General features: G+C 41.2%; 1 protein-coding gene across 3 annotated transcripts; it reads left to right on the top strand.

The window, feature by feature from the left end:
- The first annotated feature begins 41 nt into the window (after positions 1-41).
- LOC113092374 (tetratricopeptide repeat protein 31) lies at positions 42-19,988 on the top strand. 3 transcript variants are annotated; one of them, XM_026257961.1, is made up of 16 exons: positions 42-355; positions 2,996-3,111; positions 4,228-4,308; positions 4,493-4,549; positions 8,058-8,249; positions 8,360-8,485; positions 9,169-9,217; positions 15,045-15,135; positions 15,244-15,385; positions 15,495-15,599; positions 16,117-16,195; positions 17,127-17,160; positions 17,284-17,358; positions 17,439-17,541; positions 17,620-17,755; positions 17,830-17,951. In XM_026257961.1, the coding sequence occupies exons 1-15, from the start codon at positions 301-303 to the stop codon at positions 17,725-17,727; spliced, it is 1,413 nt and encodes a 470-aa protein (XP_026113746.1). In that variant the 5' UTR covers positions 42-300; the 3' UTR covers positions 17,728-17,755; positions 17,830-17,951. The 3 variants fall into 3 exon arrangements, with proteins under 3 accessions (XP_026113746.1, XP_026113744.1, XP_026113745.1); XM_026257959.1 differs by having other exon boundaries at positions 44-355; positions 17,620-17,723; positions 17,830-19,988; XM_026257960.1 differs by having other exon boundaries at positions 47-355; positions 2,996-3,069; positions 17,620-17,723; positions 17,830-19,988.
- Positions 19,989-20,131: the final 143 nt, after the last annotated feature.

Here is a 20,131-nt window from a genome sequence, read left to right on the forward strand (position 1 = left end):
CTACATCTCAGATGGCCTGAGGTTGTCATAAAATGTGTTTTGGCACAATAGAAAAAAAATTGTGGAATAGCTTTTTTCCATAGTGAACAAGTGTGGCTCCAGAACACTATGCCCCCGCGGCCCTTTAAGACACTGGTTCTGGGAGGCGCTTGAGTTCAGTTCAACACACCCGCCTGGCGCTTCGCTCGACGCCCAGGAAGAGAAACACCACAAGTTTAAATATGACGATTCATTTGTCGAATTGACGTGTATTCTGCTGTATTTACGTTCCTGTAGCGGTATTGAGGGTAATAATGCTGAATGGTCGGACTAATGAAGTTCAGTTTGGATTTCTGCCGGTTACTGGGGCTTAGCGGTGAGTTCCTCTGCATGGAAACTTTGTTTCTGTCTGTCCGAGTTATAAAGTTAGTTTTCCATGAATCAGAACCGTAAAACACGACAAGATACAATCCACTTTTATCGCCTTAAAGCGCGTTAGTGACAGTGATATAAAGTTGTATTACACCAGTCAGTTTTATATAAAATAAATAATGTGATATAAATCAATTTACGCAAAAGTCATTTATGAAAAAATTACTACACGTAACTGCGGTTGTCACCCATGTAGTTTTTATTTGTAAATTGTAATAGTCTCCAAACCTTTTTTCGGTCAAATCTACTTTTAATGTTAAATATAAAAATATTACGAAGAAAAATGAACTGAAGTTGTTCGGTAAAGTCTCATAGATTCTAAATGAATTTAATTACGTTTTACAAAGAAAGGTAGGCTTAATGTTTACACTAATTACAGGCTTTTTGTTTAAGCCGTTTTAGTTTATTATTGAAAACTAATTCAAATACTTAAGAAATCACACGCAAAACAGGCCTGTGAATCACAGAGACGCTAAATCTGATTTTAACACATCTTTTTCTGTATGATAGTGGTTTTGTAGCCATTTTTAGACAAACCAATTCAGACGCATTGAATTCGTTTGACATGTAGTCATTTCTTCAGGATTGTAAATTAAAAGCACAGTTTAGGGGTTAAAGGTTGACGCGTCTACAGGCAAACAAGACTTTTTACAATTATAAACAAAGTGTTTTCAGTGTTTCTTTACCATTTTAAGCAACAAATCTTATAAAAAAAAAGTGCTTTGAAAATAGTTAAATCTTGAAAATACAAGCTTGAAGTGTTTTTTTTTCTTTTTCTTTTTTTCTTTTTACATGTTGGTTGTTGCTATTTAAATAGTATAAGCTGGTAAACCATCTTGCCTAAATTGGGCAAGATGGTTTATGATAAATGTAGCTAGCTGACCAGCCAGTAGTCATACAGAAACCTCTTTATGTTCCAAAACACAGCTACCAGTTTAAACTGGATTCTTCAGACTAGGGTTTTGTTGTCTTGTCTCTTTAAAGCACTATTGCATGAATGATTTTCTAAAGAGCTGTGGAATAAAAATTATTTGAGGAACTTTGACTTCGAGGAACTTGTTTATATATATATATATATATATATATATATATATATATATATATATATATATATATATATATTTGTATTTGTTGCAGTCTTCATTACATACAGTAATGCTAATTTGCATAATATTGAGCTCTACTCAAAGCACAGTTGCATGGAGGGTTTTCTAAAGAGTTAGAAAATGAAAATTCTTTGAGGAACTTGAAAAGGTTCTCCTATGATGACACCAGGCTGTAAAACCCCTTTAGCTATATTTTTAATTGTGTGTTTGAGTGTATTGTTACTGTATTTGTTGAAATGTTGCGGTCTAATATTGGGCTGTACTTAAAGTTGTTAGAAGTGTGAATATGCATAAGAACAAGAGCCATCACCATAAAATGCTAAAGTGTACATAGTTTTCTTTTTCTTTTTCTTTTTTTACTTTTCATGGTTGTTGCTTGTAGACTGCAATTTGCCTGTCTGTTTCATTCATAGTAAAATGTTCAGAGGTGTTTTGTCACGTAATCCATACAGCTTTCGACATCATTCCTGGTTCACATTTTGAAATGAACATCTTTGTTTAACATTGTAACACCTTTTTAAAATCATCACTTGTCTTTTCTGCTGTTGCATGCATTTAATTTTTTGTTGTATGAATCATGATTCTGAGCTGCTGTTTTAGTCAAATGGATTCCGCATACTGACTCACAACAGTGAAAACAGTATAAGTCGGGATCATTTGCATGGAACAGTTTGCATAATCCAAGGAAGACGTGACTAGCTGAGGGCCAAGTGGTTTGTGTCATACCAAGGTAAATCAGTTTTGAGATGAGAAGTGTGGGATGAGTCACTTAAAGGGAAGTGTGTTAGCCAATGCATCAACTGCCTGCTTTTTGTTTGAGATTTTTGGAGTTAGTTTGGCAGGGATTTGTAACCAAAGGCAAGCTGTGTGTGTCTCTTTTCTATATGCAGGATATTATGGCTGTTGTGGCTGATTGGAGTGATTGAGGATAAGGAGTGTCTAATGTGTCTTTGCTTCTCTGTAACAAAGAATCAGTTAAAAAACTTATAAAGTCTCAAATCCACATCCCTTTCTGAAACAGGAATGCTAGTGTTTGGTTAACGAATGCAAAAAAAAAAAAAGTGGGACTTGGTCATTCTGTGCTATTTATGTGATACGAAAACTTCTATTTTGGAGATTACAAAAAAAAGCTTACAATTGTTATAGTAAGTTATACAAGTAAAACTAGTGCTTGATTGTGAGGTTTTCTTGGGTTTGTAGCACTTTGATTAAAATGATGGTCTGCCAATTTTGAAGTGAATGAGAAGTGTTCACAAATGTATGGATTTTTTTTTATATATATCTTTTTTTTTTTCATATGAACTATAGGAAATGGTTAATGTGGTTAGGATTTGACTATGTGATCTAGAGTTAAGTTTCATTTCTGCATTAATGAATGTTTCGCCTCTCAGAAAATATGGTGTTGGCTAATGCTTTACTGATTCTGTTGGCTTGAACTGGACTTTATCCATTGTTTTCTCTATTGCATCTTTCTACAGGCTCCAGTGACGAGAGGCCAGAGGAGATGGACACTGGTGCCCTCCCCGAGCAGAATGACCACACACTCTTACAGGTACAAGAACAGTGGGCTCTTTTTCCTGAATTAGCCCAAGATGTAAGTTAAATCAGTAATAAGAGGTCAAAAGACCTGCATGTTTCCATGCTGTTTTTGAACAAACTGTTTGCAGACATTTTGACTAATAGTTTAGTCTGAAATGAAATCTGAAATGTAATTAAATTTGAAGAATTATGGCAACGATTTCAGCACAATAACCTTGTATTGTGTGTGTGTATAGTATAAAGTTTATTTATACACTTTTAAGGCTACTATAGATACGTTTAATACTAAAATCTTTGATTAGTGTAAACGTTTTAAACGTTTAGGGTCAGTATGATGTTTATATTTTTTACTTTTTTTTTTACTTTTATTTGACGAGCAAATTAAACTGATCAAAAGCCACAGTTAAACAGTATCTGTATGTAATGCAAAGGCACTGATACGTTTAAGTATGGCTTTAGGTGTCCAACCATTTTTGGGCCATTGTAGGTACCTTGGCTGAACCTCGGGACCTTGATGTTTTTGTTAGTGCATGAAGTTTATCTTCTAGTCAGGCCTCAACATATCAGTTGGTTTAAGGTCATGTCAATGTGCTCCAAGCAGAGATAATCCCAGCATAAACTGCGCAGCTGCTCTGAGGCTTTTTTGTTCCAAGGAACTCTGTATTTTGTTTGGTTAATGTTTCTCATTCATGCTGGAACTTTCAAATTGTGTCTTATCGGTCCATGGTAGTGTGCATTCTTAACTGACTGTAACATTAAAGATTTTAAGAGTTGTTTTCTGTCCCATAGCTTTTGCCCTGCGGTCCTCTTGAATTTAAGTTTTGATTAGCATTTTAGTTGGTTAACCACTCATAGATTGAGCAACACTGTTTTCATTCACTTTCATTCATTTGTACATTATCAATCTGCATATGGATTTATGGTGGCCAAAGTCCTCCACAGTGGTTTTGTAACCATTTCAACCTTGTTGTAGGCAGCACATGTAACTAAAATCTATCTTAAATAAGGTTTGATTACCTTCTTAAACATCTTTAATGAAGGACATGGGCCTAATCTAAAAAAAGATATATTGATTTATTGCACAGTTTTTCTCTTCTGAAACATAGTATTTAGATGTATGTATGTATATGTGTGTGTTCCTGATACACTAATACGTTTGTGTGTTTTACAGGATGTCTTAAATGGTGAGGAAGGTCTTAGTGAGGAGGAGAAGGCCAGACGGAAAGCAGAGAGACGCAAAGCCAAAAGGAAGGTGAGAGGAAATTAACTTTAACACACTAAGTAAAAGAATGAGTCCACTTTAACCTAGAGTTGACTGTCAGGGCAGATCTATTGAGCATTGTTTTTTCCTTATTGTTAACAGAGGCCTAATTAAGCTTCATTATGTTCATTGTGTCGCTGCCAAAAAGTTTTTAATATCTTTTTTTTTTTTTTAGCGCCAACGTCAGCGGAAGAAACTAGAACGGGGTAAAAAGGATGAAAGTACTGAACAGGTAAAATATAACTAGAAGGCTGAGGATGCTTGCTCTAAGAGGTCTAAGATGCAGGATGTTTCTTCCGTTTTTATTTCTTTATAACCGTTCTGGCAGATCAGTGTATCATATTTAGCCCTTGTGTGCTCCTGATCCCAATGAAAATAGTAAAAAAAACTTTTTATTTATTTTTTTTAATCAATGCAGTATTTCATATTAAAATAGAGGATAGGTCTTTAAAATCCGATTTTTGAAGGCAGAATAATAGCACCTCCTGGTGAGAGCAAAAAAAGAAAATGGTGCAACCATTAGATTCCTGTATTATAGGACTCTATAGAGAGGCTTTTGAATTCCCTAGATGTTTTTATTCATAATTGTTTACTTTTATTAGGTTGTGGATTTAAATGTATATTAAGGTATTCTCAAAGACAACTTTTTGTCAAGGTTTATATTTTTTGTTGTTTTAAATGTTGATTTGAATTGTAGGTTTTTGCATTATTATTACTACATTCAAACCTGAATACAGAAAGCACTTTGTTACACAAAACATAAAAAGTCTATAAAAATCTAACAAAAATGAAAACAAATGATTTATCACAGATTAATCTTTTCGGGTCTGATCTGATTTTAACCTCTTATTTCAGTCTTCTGTTCTGACTCTCTGCTATATGGTTATAGCCATACAAATTGATTTGAGTATGTATAATTCTGCATGTGTGTAAGTAAGTGTGTGTGAGTGCATGGATGTATCCGGTTTGGTGTTTTAGAGTTTCATCCCTTCATTGCTGTGTAAAAATATGGATTAATGAAGCAGAGAGGGATTTACAAGCCTACTTCGAATGCACTGGTTGGAGTGTTTTTGAAACTGCTGCCAGAAGTCACAGAATCTATAACATCCTATATCAGTTTCTGTGAATACATGTGCATTCCTCGCAGGAATCTACCATCTAACATGCAACAATGACAAACCATGTTTTACTGCAAAACTCAGCAAGCTCTGTCAGGCCAAAGAAGATGCTTACAGTAATGGGGACAGATAAACAGGCCAAATACACACTGGAAAAAGAGATGAGAGTGGCATAGAAGAATTATTCTGGAAAGCTAAGGAACCAGGTCTCTTCTAGTGACCCTACTTCAGTGTGAAAAGGTTTGAAAAACATCACCAACTACAAGACAACATCCCCCAGCATTGTGGAGAATCGACAACTGGCAAATGATCTGAATGAGTTTTATTGCACGTTTGAAAAAAAAAAAAAAACACCTGTTAACACCTCCATCAAACCCCCTCTCCCCCACTCCTGCACTTCAGATCAGGTAAGATGATATGTGTCAGGAAGGGCCATGAATCTTTGGGTAGGCAGTGATTCGATTTGATTCACGATTCATAGGTTTTCGATTCGATTCAAGAACGATTAAATTCGATTCGATTCACAATAAGATTCAATTCGATTATAACGATTAGATTTTGCATTCTTTAAGTGCATTCACAGGATTATTTAAATGTTTCTCCTAAATTCCTTAAATGCCTAGTCAGGGGGCAAATTACAGCAGCCTTTATGGTTAGAGAACCATAGGTTAGAAAAGAAAAAAAACTTTTGTCCATTGTTGGATGCTAGTTTAATGATGCTATGGCATGACTTGGCATGCGTAAAAATGTAAGCCAAGAGAAAAAAAAAAGAAGCTTTAAGAGTATTATGTATAGGCTTACATTTTATGTATGTAGCCTATATATTATCATAATTATTTTTTATTTTTTTTTACAAGGAATTCTCTTCTTTTTTTAATTACTTTTAATTAGCTGTAAGAGATCAAATACACTGCTGGACAATAATCAATCGTTTGTAATCGATAATTTTTTATGATTGTTTTATATACTAGGCTACATTTAATTAGCAATTATTTCAGATTTCTGCAAAGAATAAGATAGAAAATATGCTTTATAGTTTCTGTACAACATTCAAAAATGTTATTTAATTTTTTTACATTTTTTTTTTTTAATGTTTCATCAGTTCATTCTGCTTTTATTCAGTTTAGCTGCAGATAAAGCCTGGCATGTCTATGAGACCGAGATCACTTCTCTTTCAATGTGAAAACTTCATCTCATTTTCACAAAATAAAATGCCAGTAGCTGTTTTACTTTTCGTCTCCATCAGCGAATGGTGATTTTGAGAGAAAACGTCCAGCTACATCCAGCAGCATCAAGACAGACCAGGGACCAGAGACTCATGTGAGGATGCTGTTTGTGGATTTCAGCTCAGCTTTCAACACTATCATCCCAAACCACCTTCTGTCCAAATTAACTCAGTCTGTCAGTGGATTAACAGCTTCCTGACAGACAGGCAGCAGCTAGTAAATCTCATTCTCATCCAGCACTCGTACAATCAGTGCTGGAGCTCCTCAGGGTTGTATCCTCTCCCCACTGCTCTTTTCCCTGTAGACCAATGACTGCGCTTCTAAAGACCCCTCTGTCAAGCTCCCAATGTTTGCAGATGATACGACACTTATCAGCCTCATTCAGGACCGTGACGAGTCTACTTACAGTCAGGAGGTGAAATAGCTGGCTGTCTGGTGCAGTCTTAACAACCTGGAGCTCAATATGCTCAAAACAGTGAAGATGATTGTGGACTTCAGGAGAAACCCCCTTCTCTCCCCCCACTCACCATCATGGACAGCACTGTAACAACAGTGGAGTCATTCAGATTCCAGTGCAACATCCTCTCTCAGGACCTAAAGTGTGACTTTTACATTGAGTCCATTTTTAAAAAGACCAAGTAGAGGTTGTACTTCCTTCGCCAACTGAGGAAGTTCAACTTGCCACAGGAGCTGCTGAAATGGCTCTACTCTGCCATCATTGAATTCTTCCTCTGCACTTCAGTAACCGTCTGGTTCAGCTCTGCTACCAAATCTGACCTCAGAAGACTACAGAGGGTAGTCCGAACTGCTGAGCGAATCACTGTTACAACACTCCCACTCTCCAAGAACTGTACTTATCTAGAGTAAGCAAAAGGGCTGACAAAATCACTCTGGTTCCCTCACATCCAGCACACTCCCTCTTTGAACTGTTGCCATCTGGCTACAGAGCATTGAATACCAGAATGGACAGACACAGGAACAGTTTCTTCTTTCAGGCAATACATCTCATGAACACTTGACAGTAAATCGTGGAGAACACAGCACTACATTTTTTATTTAACACACATACTTATTTACATTTCAAATGTGCACATAAAATACCTGTACATACAAAATTGTGTTTTTGCTATGTTGTACATTGTCTATTTGGTATATTTTTATATTATTCTCTTGTCTTGTCACAGTCATTCTGTTGCATTGTGGAGCATCTGTCACTAAAACAAATTCCTAGTATGCGTTAACATACCTGCCAATGAATCTCATTCTGATTCTGGTTCAGTTCTATTTACTTCTTTTAAAATACATTGATCTTTCCATGAAAATAGCCATCAATGCAATTCAATTCATTTCAAATGTGATATATATATATATATTTTTTTTTAATAATTTTTTTCAGGGGGAGGAGAATGCTGGAGCTGATTCTGAACTTGATGAGTCTGAGGAGTCTGAGTCAGAGGAGGTGGAATGTATCGGCCTTTCAAAAGTGGAAGAGAAGCCAGTTGCTCCTCAAAGTAAAAGTCCTTTTGGACCTCCACTGGCGTCAGGGAACAAAAGCAACCAACAGCCGGCGGCTCGTGCTAGTGAGGAGGTATGGAAACTGAGCCAACCATACTGTTCCCACCGATGGACATCCAGAGTTTGCTATTTGAATGTTAATTGTTTCAGTTGCTTGCTTTGACACGGTTTCTTAATTTTCAGGACCCAGGCTGGGATGTGAACAGTGCTTTTGTTGCCAATGCTGTCAGTCACATTCGACCTAAAGCTAAAAGTAAAGGAGCACACAAGTCGAAAGAGAACAAGGAAAATGAGAGCAGGACAGGAGAAGTGAGTTTTTGTGATTGTGTATTTAGTGTCATGTGTTTTGTTGCCATCTGTGGGCTGCCCGTACTCTTGTGTTGTAAAGGTGGAGCCATTAAATGTGAAACCTGGGTGTTGGGAATCTTGGGTATTAACATAGTTCATAAATCTATAGGTGCTGTCACTCTGGGATTATATGACAGGATTATTTTTTTTTTAAAAGATGGCAGTACTTCCACTGTCATGACAGATTTGTGTACACTACCATTCCAAAATGTAGCTAGTATTTTTAGTATAAATTCAGCCTTGGTGAACTTGAGAAACTTCTTTGAAAACCAGTGTACTATTGTAGTGTACTGATCTGGGATGTGCTAATTTATAATGCTGCATACAGTGAATAGATTAAAGAAATTATAAATAGTAGGCACTTTCCAGCTTTAAAAATATTTACTTAAAAGAAAAAGTAATGCATTTCAATAAAGTATACACACAATTATAATTTGAGATGAATAGTAATAGAACTGAGATGCAGACCGTACTTTCGGAGAATCATATCATATCCTTCCTGAACTATTCAATCATCATTCAGAGTAGTAGTTACATATTTTGAATGTTGTTTTTCATGCAGCTTTAAATTTGTTTTGCATTTGACTGTTGAAAATATCCTGTGGTATCGCTGTAATATAATGTTTAATTTTTTTTTTAAACAGGTCATAGGTTTACCAGATGCTAAAACTAAGAGAAGTGCCTTACTAGTAGGTGTGTAATAATCTCTTTCCTTCTGACAAAAATCTGGTTCGCGTGTGTTTTTTTTTTTTTTTTTTTTTTTTTTTGTAGTTTAACCTTAAAATGGTCATTATACTGTTATATTGTTCCAACCTTCTATTTCTATCTTCAATGGAGCATAAAAGGTAAAGCTGGAGGGGAAAAAAAATCTGAATGCTTTTTGGAAAACAAATTAAATCTCAATGGCTTCAGAAGACTAATTAATAACTTTTATGATTTTTTTTTTTTTTTTTTTTTTTACTTTGGAACTTGACAGCCCTGCTACACATTCATTTTCATTTATCAGAAAGAAATAGGTTTGGAAAGACATGAAGGTTAATCAGTTACATAATTTTCATTTTTAGGTGAACTGTTCATTCACAATTTTTCAAATGCTTCACAGTAGATCACAAGTTCCTCTTCGGGAACTCGAGCTGCGTCGATCGCATTTGGGGAACGCCTTTGGCAAGAACAACTCTGAATATCGTGTGCAATCAGTTCAATGGAAGAGCGTGACGTCACGGACGGGGTGACGTAGCGACCAGGAAGCTATAAAGGCACGTGCCACGCAGCTGGCTTCAGCTTCGCGTCTTTCAGCAAGCGCTCTGTGTGTGCATGTTCTTAAGTCTGTCTTGTAAGTCTTATTTACTGTTGTCTGTCCAGTATCATTAGACTACGATGCCTAAGTCTAAAGCTAAGACGAGACATTTGAAGGGCGAAACCAAATCGCGCTATAAACTGTGTGTTCCTCCATGCCAGCGCTACATCACGGCTGGGGACACACATGATTTATGCGTGGTTTGCCTGGGGTCGAAGCACGCTGAGTCGGCTCTCGAGGGAGCCGACTGTCCGCATTGTGAACGATTGCCAATGCGGACGCTTCGATCCCGGAGGGCTCTCTTCGAGGAGGGAGCCTTCGCCAGCGTTCCCCGCGGCTCTGGCCCCGCTTCTGCTGAGGCAGAGCGGCTGCTGCACTCGTGGGGTTCGCAGGTGGATCTGGCAGAGGGAATGGAGACGGGCACGTCCTTATCTCCTTCCTCATCTGCTAGATCTGGCGCCCAAACCCTGGGATCGGAAGCACGCTCGTCGGTTTCTTCCGCCCAGGGCGAGGGGTCGACACTCCACCTCTCTTCGTCTGATGAGGTGGATGTGGAGACAGTTGGCAGGGATTCGCCACCCCTTTCGCCCCAGTATGAGGAGCTGCTGGAGGTGGTTACTCGCGCAGTCGAGAAGTTAAAAATAGACTGGCCCCCACAAAAATCACATGAACCGCAGAGAAGTAAATTAGATGAGCGGTATCTCAGGCCCAGACAACCACCTCCAGCCCGGAGCCTTCCCTTTTTTCCCGACCTCCATGATGAGATAGCGAGGTCGTGGAAACATCCATATTCCACCCGTCTTTTCGGCCCTGATTCGCAGTATTATGGGAATGTGACAGGGCTCGATGAGCGTGGTTACAGAGCGATGCCACGGGTTGAACAGACGCTTGCGGGCTATCTGTCACCCGGTTCGGCGTCGTCTCTGAAGGCTCCGGCCTTGCCTACTAAAGCATTAAGAACGACATCAGGGTTAGTGGGCAAGGGCTATGTGGCAGCAGGTCAGGCAGGGGCGTGCCTTCACACCATGGCCGTCCTTCAAGCATATCAGGCCGACCTGTTGAGAGATGTAGACGAGGGAGAGGGGATCAAGTCCGACGATATTGCAGAGCTTAGACGGACCGCTGATCTCTCCCTCCGCGCCACCAAAGAGACCGCTCGCGCAATTGGGCGGTCTATGGCAGCCTTGGTGGCCGCGGAGAGGCATTTATGGCTGAACCTGTCCCAAATTAAAGACCGTGACAGGTTCTGCCTCCTGGACGCCCCGCTCCAAGCCTCGGGCCTGTTCGGCGACACAGTCAATACTGTCGTCGACAGGTTCCAGGAGGCCCGTAAGCAGGCGGCGGCGTTCCAGAGTTTCCTCCCTCGTCGCTCTTGTGGGTTATCTGGACGGGAGATACCCACGCCACTAGCAGGCTCCTCATACCGCGAGGCTCAAAAGCAGAGCGTCGCCACTCGTGCTCCCCCACGCCGGGACCGAGGGTCTGAGTCGGGGGCTCCTAGATTAAAATCAGACCTTCGTACTATTATCGAAGCTAGGAAGTCCTCGACAAAGAGGTCCTGACGCCATGCTACCAGTGACCTCGAGGGTAGCCCCTACGGGGTCAGAGCGGTACCCACCTCATTATACGGTGCCCGCCTCTCCCCGGTACCCTCCGGAGGCCGGTCTGCCAACCCTGCCAGTGTTTCAGGGCGCAGCGGTCTCCCGCGAGCGTCCCTCCCAGTTATTTCCGCCCGTGAGCGTAGCGGAGCTGGGAAGCTCGCCTCCCCTTTGGGGGCCTCTTACACCAGAGATCAGTCTCGAGAGACTGATTCCCTTAGTACATTTTCGAGCAGCGTGGAAACTTCTGCCAAATGTATCTCAATGGGTCCTGCACACAGTACAAAGAGGCTACGCTATTCAATTCGGCCGTCCACCGCCGAGATTCAATGGGGTTACACCGACAGTCGTCGGCCCCCAGCAGGCTCTGGTTATGGAACAAGAAGTGAATACCCTATTAAGGAAGGAGGCCATCGAGGTGGTCCCTCCTCTAGACAGGGAATCCGGGTTCTACAGCCGGTATTTCATAGTTCCAAAGAAGGATGGGGGGTTGCGTCCGATCTTAGACCTACGTCAGTTAAACCTCTCAGTTATGTCACTGAAGTTCAAAATGCTTACTGTCAAACAGGTTGTAGCTCAAATCAGATCCGAGGACTGGTTTGTCACGATAGATCTCAAAGACGCATACTTCCACATATCCATCCTTCCACAACACAGGAAGTTTCTGAGGTTCGCTTTCGGGGGCAAAGCTTATCAATATCGAGTACTTCCATTCGGCCTTGCACTCTCACCCCGCACATTCACGAAGTGTGTAGATGCGGCTCTGGTACCCCTCCGTATGCAGGGCATCCGCATTCTAAATTATATCGACGATTGGTTGATCTTAGCTCAATCAGAGCAGATGGCGGTTCGACATCGAGATGTCGTTCTCGCACACATGGGGGAGCTGGGTTTGAGACTGAATGCCAAGAAGAGTGTACTTTCTCCAGTTCAGAGAACCACCTATCTAGGCGTAGTATGGGATTCGACCACGATGCAGGCACGTATGTCTCCTGCTCGGATCGAGTCGATCCTCACATCAGTCAAGAGAGTCAGAGAAGGCCAGTCACTCACTGTGAAGCAGTTTCAGAGACTGTTAGGGCTCATGGCAGCTGCGTCCAACGTGATACCTTTTGGTCTCCTGCACATGAGGCCCCTTCAGTGGTGGCTCAAGACCAAGGGGTTTTCCCCGAGGGGAAATCCTTTCCGAACTATTCAGGTCACGCGGCGATGCCTTCGTGCCTTAGACATATGGAAGAAACCTTGGTTCTTGAATCAGGGCCCGGTGCTGGGAGCTCTTGGTCGCCGTGTAACGCTAGCGACAGATGCGTCCCTCACCGGTTGGGGTGCGGTCATGAGTGGCCACCCTGCCCGCGGTCTGTGGAGCGATCGCCATCTGACATGGCACATCAATTGTCTAGAAATGCTAGCAGTATATCGAGCTTTAAAATATTTCCTCCCAGACCTGAGAGGCTGTCATGTGTTAGTGCGCACCGACAACACAGCGGTAGTCTCTTATATCAATCACCAGGGGGGTCTGCGTTCACGCCCCTTGTACAAGCTGGTGTACCAGATCCTCCTGTGGTCCCAGGGCAAACTCCTCTCGTTAAGAGCAGTGTATATTCCTGGGCGATTGAATGTGGGAGCAGACATGCTGTCGAGACAGGGGCCGAGGCCCGGGGAATGGATGCTTCATCCCGAGGTGGTGAAGCAGATATGGCAAATATTTGGCAAAGCTCAGGTGGACCTCTTCGCGACTCGAGAGACATCGCAATGTCCCCTCTGGTTCTCTCTAGTTCACCCAGCTCCACTGGGACTAGATGCCATGGCACAGACTTGGCCGAGGCTTCGTCTGTATGCCTTCCCCCCCATCGCTCTGCTCCCGGGAGTTCTGGCGAGAGTACGACGGGACGGGGTCCGTCTGTTGTTAGTAGCCCCGTTCTGGCCGGGCCGAGTATGGTTCGCAGATCTGATTTCTCTCCTCGACGGCTCTCCATGGCAGATTCCGATCAGGACAGATCTACTCTCTCAGGCGCAGGGCAAAATAATTCACCCTCGCCCGGAGTTGTGGAAGCTGTGGGTGTGGCCCCTGAGGGGGCACATCTGTTAGCAGCTGGTCTCTCAACCGAGGTTGTTGAGACCCTACTCCAATCCAGAGCTCCCTCTACGAGGAAACTGTACGCCCTGAAGTGGAAACTCTTCACTTCATGGTGCAGAGACCGCCAACTTGACCCTGTTAACTGCCCGGTTGGTACAGTTCTGGAGTTTTTACAAGCTAGGCTCTCTGCGGGGTTAACCCACTCCACCTTAAAGGTGTACGTGGCGGCCATAGCTGCTTACCACGTCCCTTTCAGTGACCAGTCACTGGGTAGACACCCCCTAGTTACACGTTTCCTCCGAGGTGCACTGAGGCTGAGACCTCCAGTACGGTCCCGTATTCCCCCATGGGATCTGGTTGTGGTGTTAGAGGCTCTCTGCAAAGCTCCATTCGAGCCAATTCAAGAAATATCAGACAGACATCTGACACTGAAGACAGCCCTATTACTGGCTATTACTTCTCTAAAGAGAGTTGGAGATCTCCAGGCCCTCTCGGTGGCCCCTAACTATCTAGACTTTGCCCCTGGTATGGCCAAAGCATTTCTTTACCCTCGAGCGGGTTATATTCCTAAAGTTCCCTCTGTCACACCACAACCTGTCGTACTGCAGGCTTTCTGTCCTCCTCCCTTTCGGGAGCCAGACCAGGTGAAGCTAAATTGTATGTGTCCAGTGCGAGCACTGGACGCATACGTCCACAGAGCTGCCCTGTGGAGAAAATCCGACCAACTGCTTGTATGCTACGGTCCTACTAACAGGGGTTCTCCTGCCTCTAAGCAGACCCTTAGCCGTTGGATAGTCGAGGCTATCAACGAGTCATATGAGTCCTCTGGTCTTCCCCTTCCTTTGGGAGCCAAGGCTCACTCTACGCGGAGTATGGCTGCCTCTAAGGCCTTCCTGGCAGGTGTGTCCCTCTTGGACATCTGCAACGCTGCGGGGTGGTCCACGCCCTCTACATTTGCCAGATTTTACAATCTCGATATGCGAGCCGCTCCTGGCTCTTCTGTCCTCTTGTCCTAAGCTGTGCTCTACGGATACACACTAGGCAGGGGTTTGGTAGTCTGGCAGCGTTGGCACATCGTTCCCCAAATGCGATCGACGCAGCTCGAGTTCCCGAAGAGGAACGTCCCTAGGTTACGTATGTAACCCTAGTTCCTCGAGGGAACGAGACGCTGCGTCGCCGAGCCATACTCCCGGCACCCCTGCCTGCGCTTGCTTCCCTACTCGAAGCTGAAGCCAGCTGCGTGGCACGTGCCTTTATAGCTTCCTGGTCGCTACGTCACCCCGTCCGTGACGTCACGCTCTTCCATTGAACTGATTGCACACGATATTCAGAGTTGTTCTTGCCAAAGGCGTTCCCCAAATGCGATCGACGCAGCGTCTCGTTCCCTCGAGGAACTAGGGTTACATACGTAACCTAGGGACGTTTTTACAGTTACTAAGCAAGTATCATTGCGAGTATCATTGTCAAACATTTTTGCTGTTGTTCTTTACTCATACATTCCTCCAAATCCATCTCTTCCATATGAGTATTTCTTTCTCTTCACTCCAGAAAAAGGGATTCGATTTGTTCAGGAGGGTCAGTATACACAAGCTGTTAGTCTGTTTACAGAGGCCATCAGATGTGATCCGAAAGACTACAGGTGATGCATTGATATGCATGAAATCATATCTAGATATACTGTGTTTGTTTGGCTGTCTTTTTTTTTTTTTTTTTTTTTTTTTGACTAGCTTTGATTTTTGGTTAACAGGTTTTTTGGAAATCGCTCGTACTGCTACTGTTGTCTGGAGCAGTATCCTCTGGCCCTCGCAGATGCTGAGAAGTCCATCCAAATGGCTCCTGATTGGCCCAAAGGCTATTACCGCAGAGGAAGTGCACTTATGGGGCTTAAGGTATGACCTGTTGGCGTACTGTTTTTTTTTTTTTTTTTTTTCTGTATATGGAGCGAATCTCTATTTAGCTGTGTATCAATGAATTTGTATGCGGGTTTGTTTGTAATAGAGTTACAGCGAAGCTGAGAAAGCTATGGAACAGGTGCTAAAACTGGACCAAGACTGCGAAGAAGCGGTCAATGACCTCTTGTACTGTAAAGTGCAACAAATTTTGGTAAGGACAGAACTTCTCAATGTAGTTCAATAAGTAGAGCACAAAGAACAAAGGGTGTGGGTTCTAGTACCAGAGAACAAAGAACATACTGATAAAATTTGTATGTTCACATTTCCAAAGTTTCTTTTTACAAAGCCTCTATAAAGCAAAAAACCCCAAGATAACTATTCCTAAATCATTTACTTTTGTTGTTCCGAATCTTCCTTGTTTTTCTTCTCAGTTGAAGAACAATGGAAAAAATGACATTTCAACAACTGAGTCCATATGACTCACCCATATTTTTGGAGCTACATAACTTTGGTTGTAATAAAAGCAGCTCAGCCATGCTAAGCATCTCCTTTTTTTGTTCCACAGAAGAAAGTCAAACAAGTTTTGAATAACAATAGGATGAAGTTTGAGTGAAGTGTTTCAGTTTAGAATGGGGCCAGCTTTAAAAAATACTTCTTTGGAAGCGAATGTATTGTAGTCCATTGAAAAGTATACACAGAAATATAAATAAAGGTGTTCTCTTTGTTAGGATCTTGGCTATGATGAGGAACAGAGTATTCAATTGCTGGAAAAATACAACACTGTGCAGGCTGTTGTTGCAGCCAAGGGTAAGAGCTCTTTCATTTTGCCAACTTTTTTTTTATTGAACCACACGATGGTGCTATTGCTACACTGATTTTGACAAGAATCAGTACTCAAGTTATTTTGTAACACACAAAACAGTAAACACAGAAATATTATTTTGAAGAACTGCTTTCTGTTTTAACATACACTCACTGGCCACTTTATTAGGTACACCTTTCTAGTACATTTCTAACCAGTCTGCCCATTCTTGTCTGACCTCTGACATCAACAAGTCATTTTCGTCTACACAGCTGCCACTCACTGGATATTTTCTCTTTTTCGGACCATTCTCTGTACACCCTAGAGAAGGTTGTGCGCAAAAATCCCAGTAGATCAGCAATTTTTGAAATACTCAGACCAAGTCTGTCTGGCACCAACAACCATTCCACGTTGAAAGTCACTTAAATCCCTTTTCTTTCCCATTCTGTTGCTCGGTTGCAATTGAACAGGTGTACATAATAAAGTGGCTGGTGAGTGAATATTTTAAAATGTTACCGATTCCTGTGATGCAAATCTGAATTTTCAGCATCATTACTCCAGCTTTCAGTGTCACGTGATCTTTCAGAAATGATTCTAATATGCTGATTTATTATTATTAATATTATTATCATTATTATTATCTTGATTACATGTCATAATATATGAGTCTACTTAAATTTTCTCTTCTTTTAAACCCGATGAATATAACAAATGAATAAGTCTGGCATCAGTGCAAAATAAGTTTCATTGTGTGCATCCTGAGAACAACTTAAATTTTTTGTTAAAGTTTTGTTAAATTCTTTATTAATGCACTGCCAAAAAAAAAAAAAAAACTTAAAATTTCTTCATTTTACATAATGACACCCTATTGATAATTTGCCACAATCAATGAATTTCTCTTGGCTAATTTGTCTAATAAAAATATTTGTTTTACAGCTTCAAATCAGGACTGTGCTCTCCTCCAACCAGGGTAAGCCATCATATAACGGATTTCAGTCTAAATCTGTGCATTAGTTTATTTTTGAAACGTTCTCTCCCTTTAATTCTGTATCTATATTTCCCTTTCTGTCATTTTCACGCTCTCCTTCACAAGTCCTTGCAATTCCCTGTGGGTGGGCAACGTGACCACAGAACTGACAGAGAAACATTTGTGGGACCTGTTCAAAATGTGAGATCTCATGCCACATTGGCTTTTTACAATAATTGAATCATTTTCTAAAAGTTTCCATTTTTGATGATGCTTACCAGTTATGGAGAAATTGACAGCATTCGTGTTCTGCATGAACGCTTCTGTGCGTTTGTTAACTTCAAGAATGCCAACATGGCCTCCCGTGCGATGGAGAAACTCAATGTGAGTGAAACCCCGATGATCTTCCAATATGCATGTTTTTATATTCGTATGTAAAACCCTTTTAAATGCTCTTCTCAGGGACATTTTATTGAGAATACCCGACTAGTGGTTCGATATCCAGATCGACGGATTCAGAGAGTCTTGCCGACACCTGCTATTCAACAACCTGCAGGGACTTCTGGGTAATTCAGACTCCGTGGTGTTAATAAGAAAAGTAATGGTGCTTACTTTTTATGTTTTTGAACAGCAATTACTGCAAATGTCATAACTAATTCATCATTCTTCTAGGCCAAGACGCAGAGGTCCTGTCAATGGAGATGAGTGTTACTTCTGGAGGACCACCGGATGTCATTTTGGAGATCGATGTCGCTATAAGCACATTCCCGATCATCGAGGCAAAGACTGGCAACCTTGAGCCAACTCTTGCCTCTCTTTTCCTCTCCCCTAAGAACTCTGGGAGACGACTGCATGACTTTAGGGACTGTAATCTTCACTTTGATTATCTGTAGGTCAGGACCAGTATTGTGGATCAGAGTCTTATGATGGCTCTCTTGAGTGCTTCACTGTCAGACTCCGAACCTCACAGGGTTTCAAAGCAGACGGGACTCTGGGAAAAGTGTCTCTTTTGAGGTGAGGTTTGGGTGGTGCACCATTTCGCCGTCTGCTGAGGTTTACACAGCCTCTCATATTGTATGCTCCCTTCTCTCTTCCCGTGCCAACTCCACCAACCCAAAGAAGAGCAGTAGATCTGGGCTGACATTTGAGTTCATTCCGAGAAAATGATTTTGATTCTGTATTTGAGGATGGGAGAATCGTACCAAAGAATAATACTATGCCATATGTGGATTTTGCGTGGAGAGAGAAAAAGGCTTTCAGGGAAAATTAGCTTATTAGTTTTACTTGTGTGTTTTGATTCGTTTCCACCGCCTCAGAAACACTCCAACTCTTTATTCATCCATATTCTTAAGTGGACTTTTCCCGCTAATTCTCTCAAAAGGCCCTGAATTGAAGAGATTTGAGGGCATGTCAGTATTGCAAAGGGTTAGAGCAATTATTTGAATCTTGAAGAAATTACGTCTCTTGATTAGGGGTGCACGATAAATATCGGCCAATAATTAATGCGCATCTCGTCAGTAAAGCCGGTTCTCTAATCAGCGGTAAATTCCATCAGGTGCGTGATTTCACAGAGCAGCTGTTACTACACAGAGCCGTTGTTAACTGACAAGCTGCGCAAAAACTACTGACGAGATGCGCATTAGTTATTGGCCGATATTTATCGTGCACCCCTACTCTTGATAAATGATTTTAAATTCTGCTTTTTTCTTGCAGTCTTGCACTTTACCAAATCAGATGATCTATGGGTTGTTCCTCAACGAAAAATGTGGTCTTCTTCCCTCAAGACGACTAGATGTTTGGTCAGAACCATGTTGCTAAAAGGTATCGATGATCTGTGATCATTGGTGGTATTTTTTTCATGGTATTTTCCAATTGGCATGTCATTGCCATTTAGACATTATTTACGCAAACGCAGGTTTTGGTTATAGATCATGTAATGCTGCTCCATGAAATGCATGAAAATGTTGTGGTTTTCTTATGCAAGAGTTCTGAGACACAGGAAACTCTTGCTTTGGCACTTTTCATACCATCAGCGCAAAGTTGATCAGGTGGTTTTCATCATTTCCTCTTTTTTTTTTTTTTACCTTCTTTCTGTGCGTTTAGTGGATGAGAAGGAAGTTGGCTATTTGAGATCAAATGTCTTCCACCAACTTGCACATTCATGCACATTTCTGTAGTTATTATTAGTATGATAATGATTTCATTAAGCAATATTCTTGTTTCAATGCATTTGAACACCCTCATAACCTTGTACTTTTCTGACACACTTAACCAAAGAAACACTAATGTTTACCTAGTTTACCACAGACCAACGCATTGCTATTTTTGTACGATACACTATTTACGACGTGTAAGTTAAATACTTTTCCTCAGTTTTTAGATATGAGTGCATGGGTTTTTATGCAGGCTGTAGTCACACTAGTGCTTTTAGTTCACTTGTGCTTCTTTTGACTCTGTGACAGTCCAGAGTGCCTTTTAAAATTTTGCTTTCCTATCAGATGAGTTATTTTAGCATTCATATTTAAGCTGAGGTCCCCCGTGAACAACGGGGAAGTGACTTTTACATTAGGCTGCGAATGAAATAATACCGAAAATTAATGTGTGTTCAGAGAAATGTCAGTTTTGTTGGTTTGGGACTGAGGCATACACCTGTGGTTCTCATCATTTTAATTTTTTTTGGCAATAAATTATTTTGAAGACTTAATTTTTATTTTTATTTTTTTTATTTTTTGTAGTATGAAAATGGCAACAATTTCTCACTGTTGTGCTGCTTAAAGAGCCCTTAATAGAGTTCAGTCATGCATTAAAGGATATTTATCACTCAAAATGAATATTTTGTCTCCTTTTTTTTCTTTGCTTATTTTTTTCCACTCTCTCTGTATGTTTTATTTTTATTTTTCGACCTTTCCCGCTTTTGTCACTTGTTTTTTTTTTTTTTTTTTTGCTAATCAGTATAAGGCATAGTTTATAGTGA

Source organism: Carassius auratus, unplaced genomic scaffold (assembly GCF_003368295.1).
Source record: "Carassius auratus strain Wakin unplaced genomic scaffold, ASM336829v1 scaf_tig00214575, whole genome shotgun sequence".
Lineage (NCBI taxonomy): Eukaryota > Metazoa > Chordata > Actinopteri > Cypriniformes > Cyprinidae > Carassius > Carassius auratus.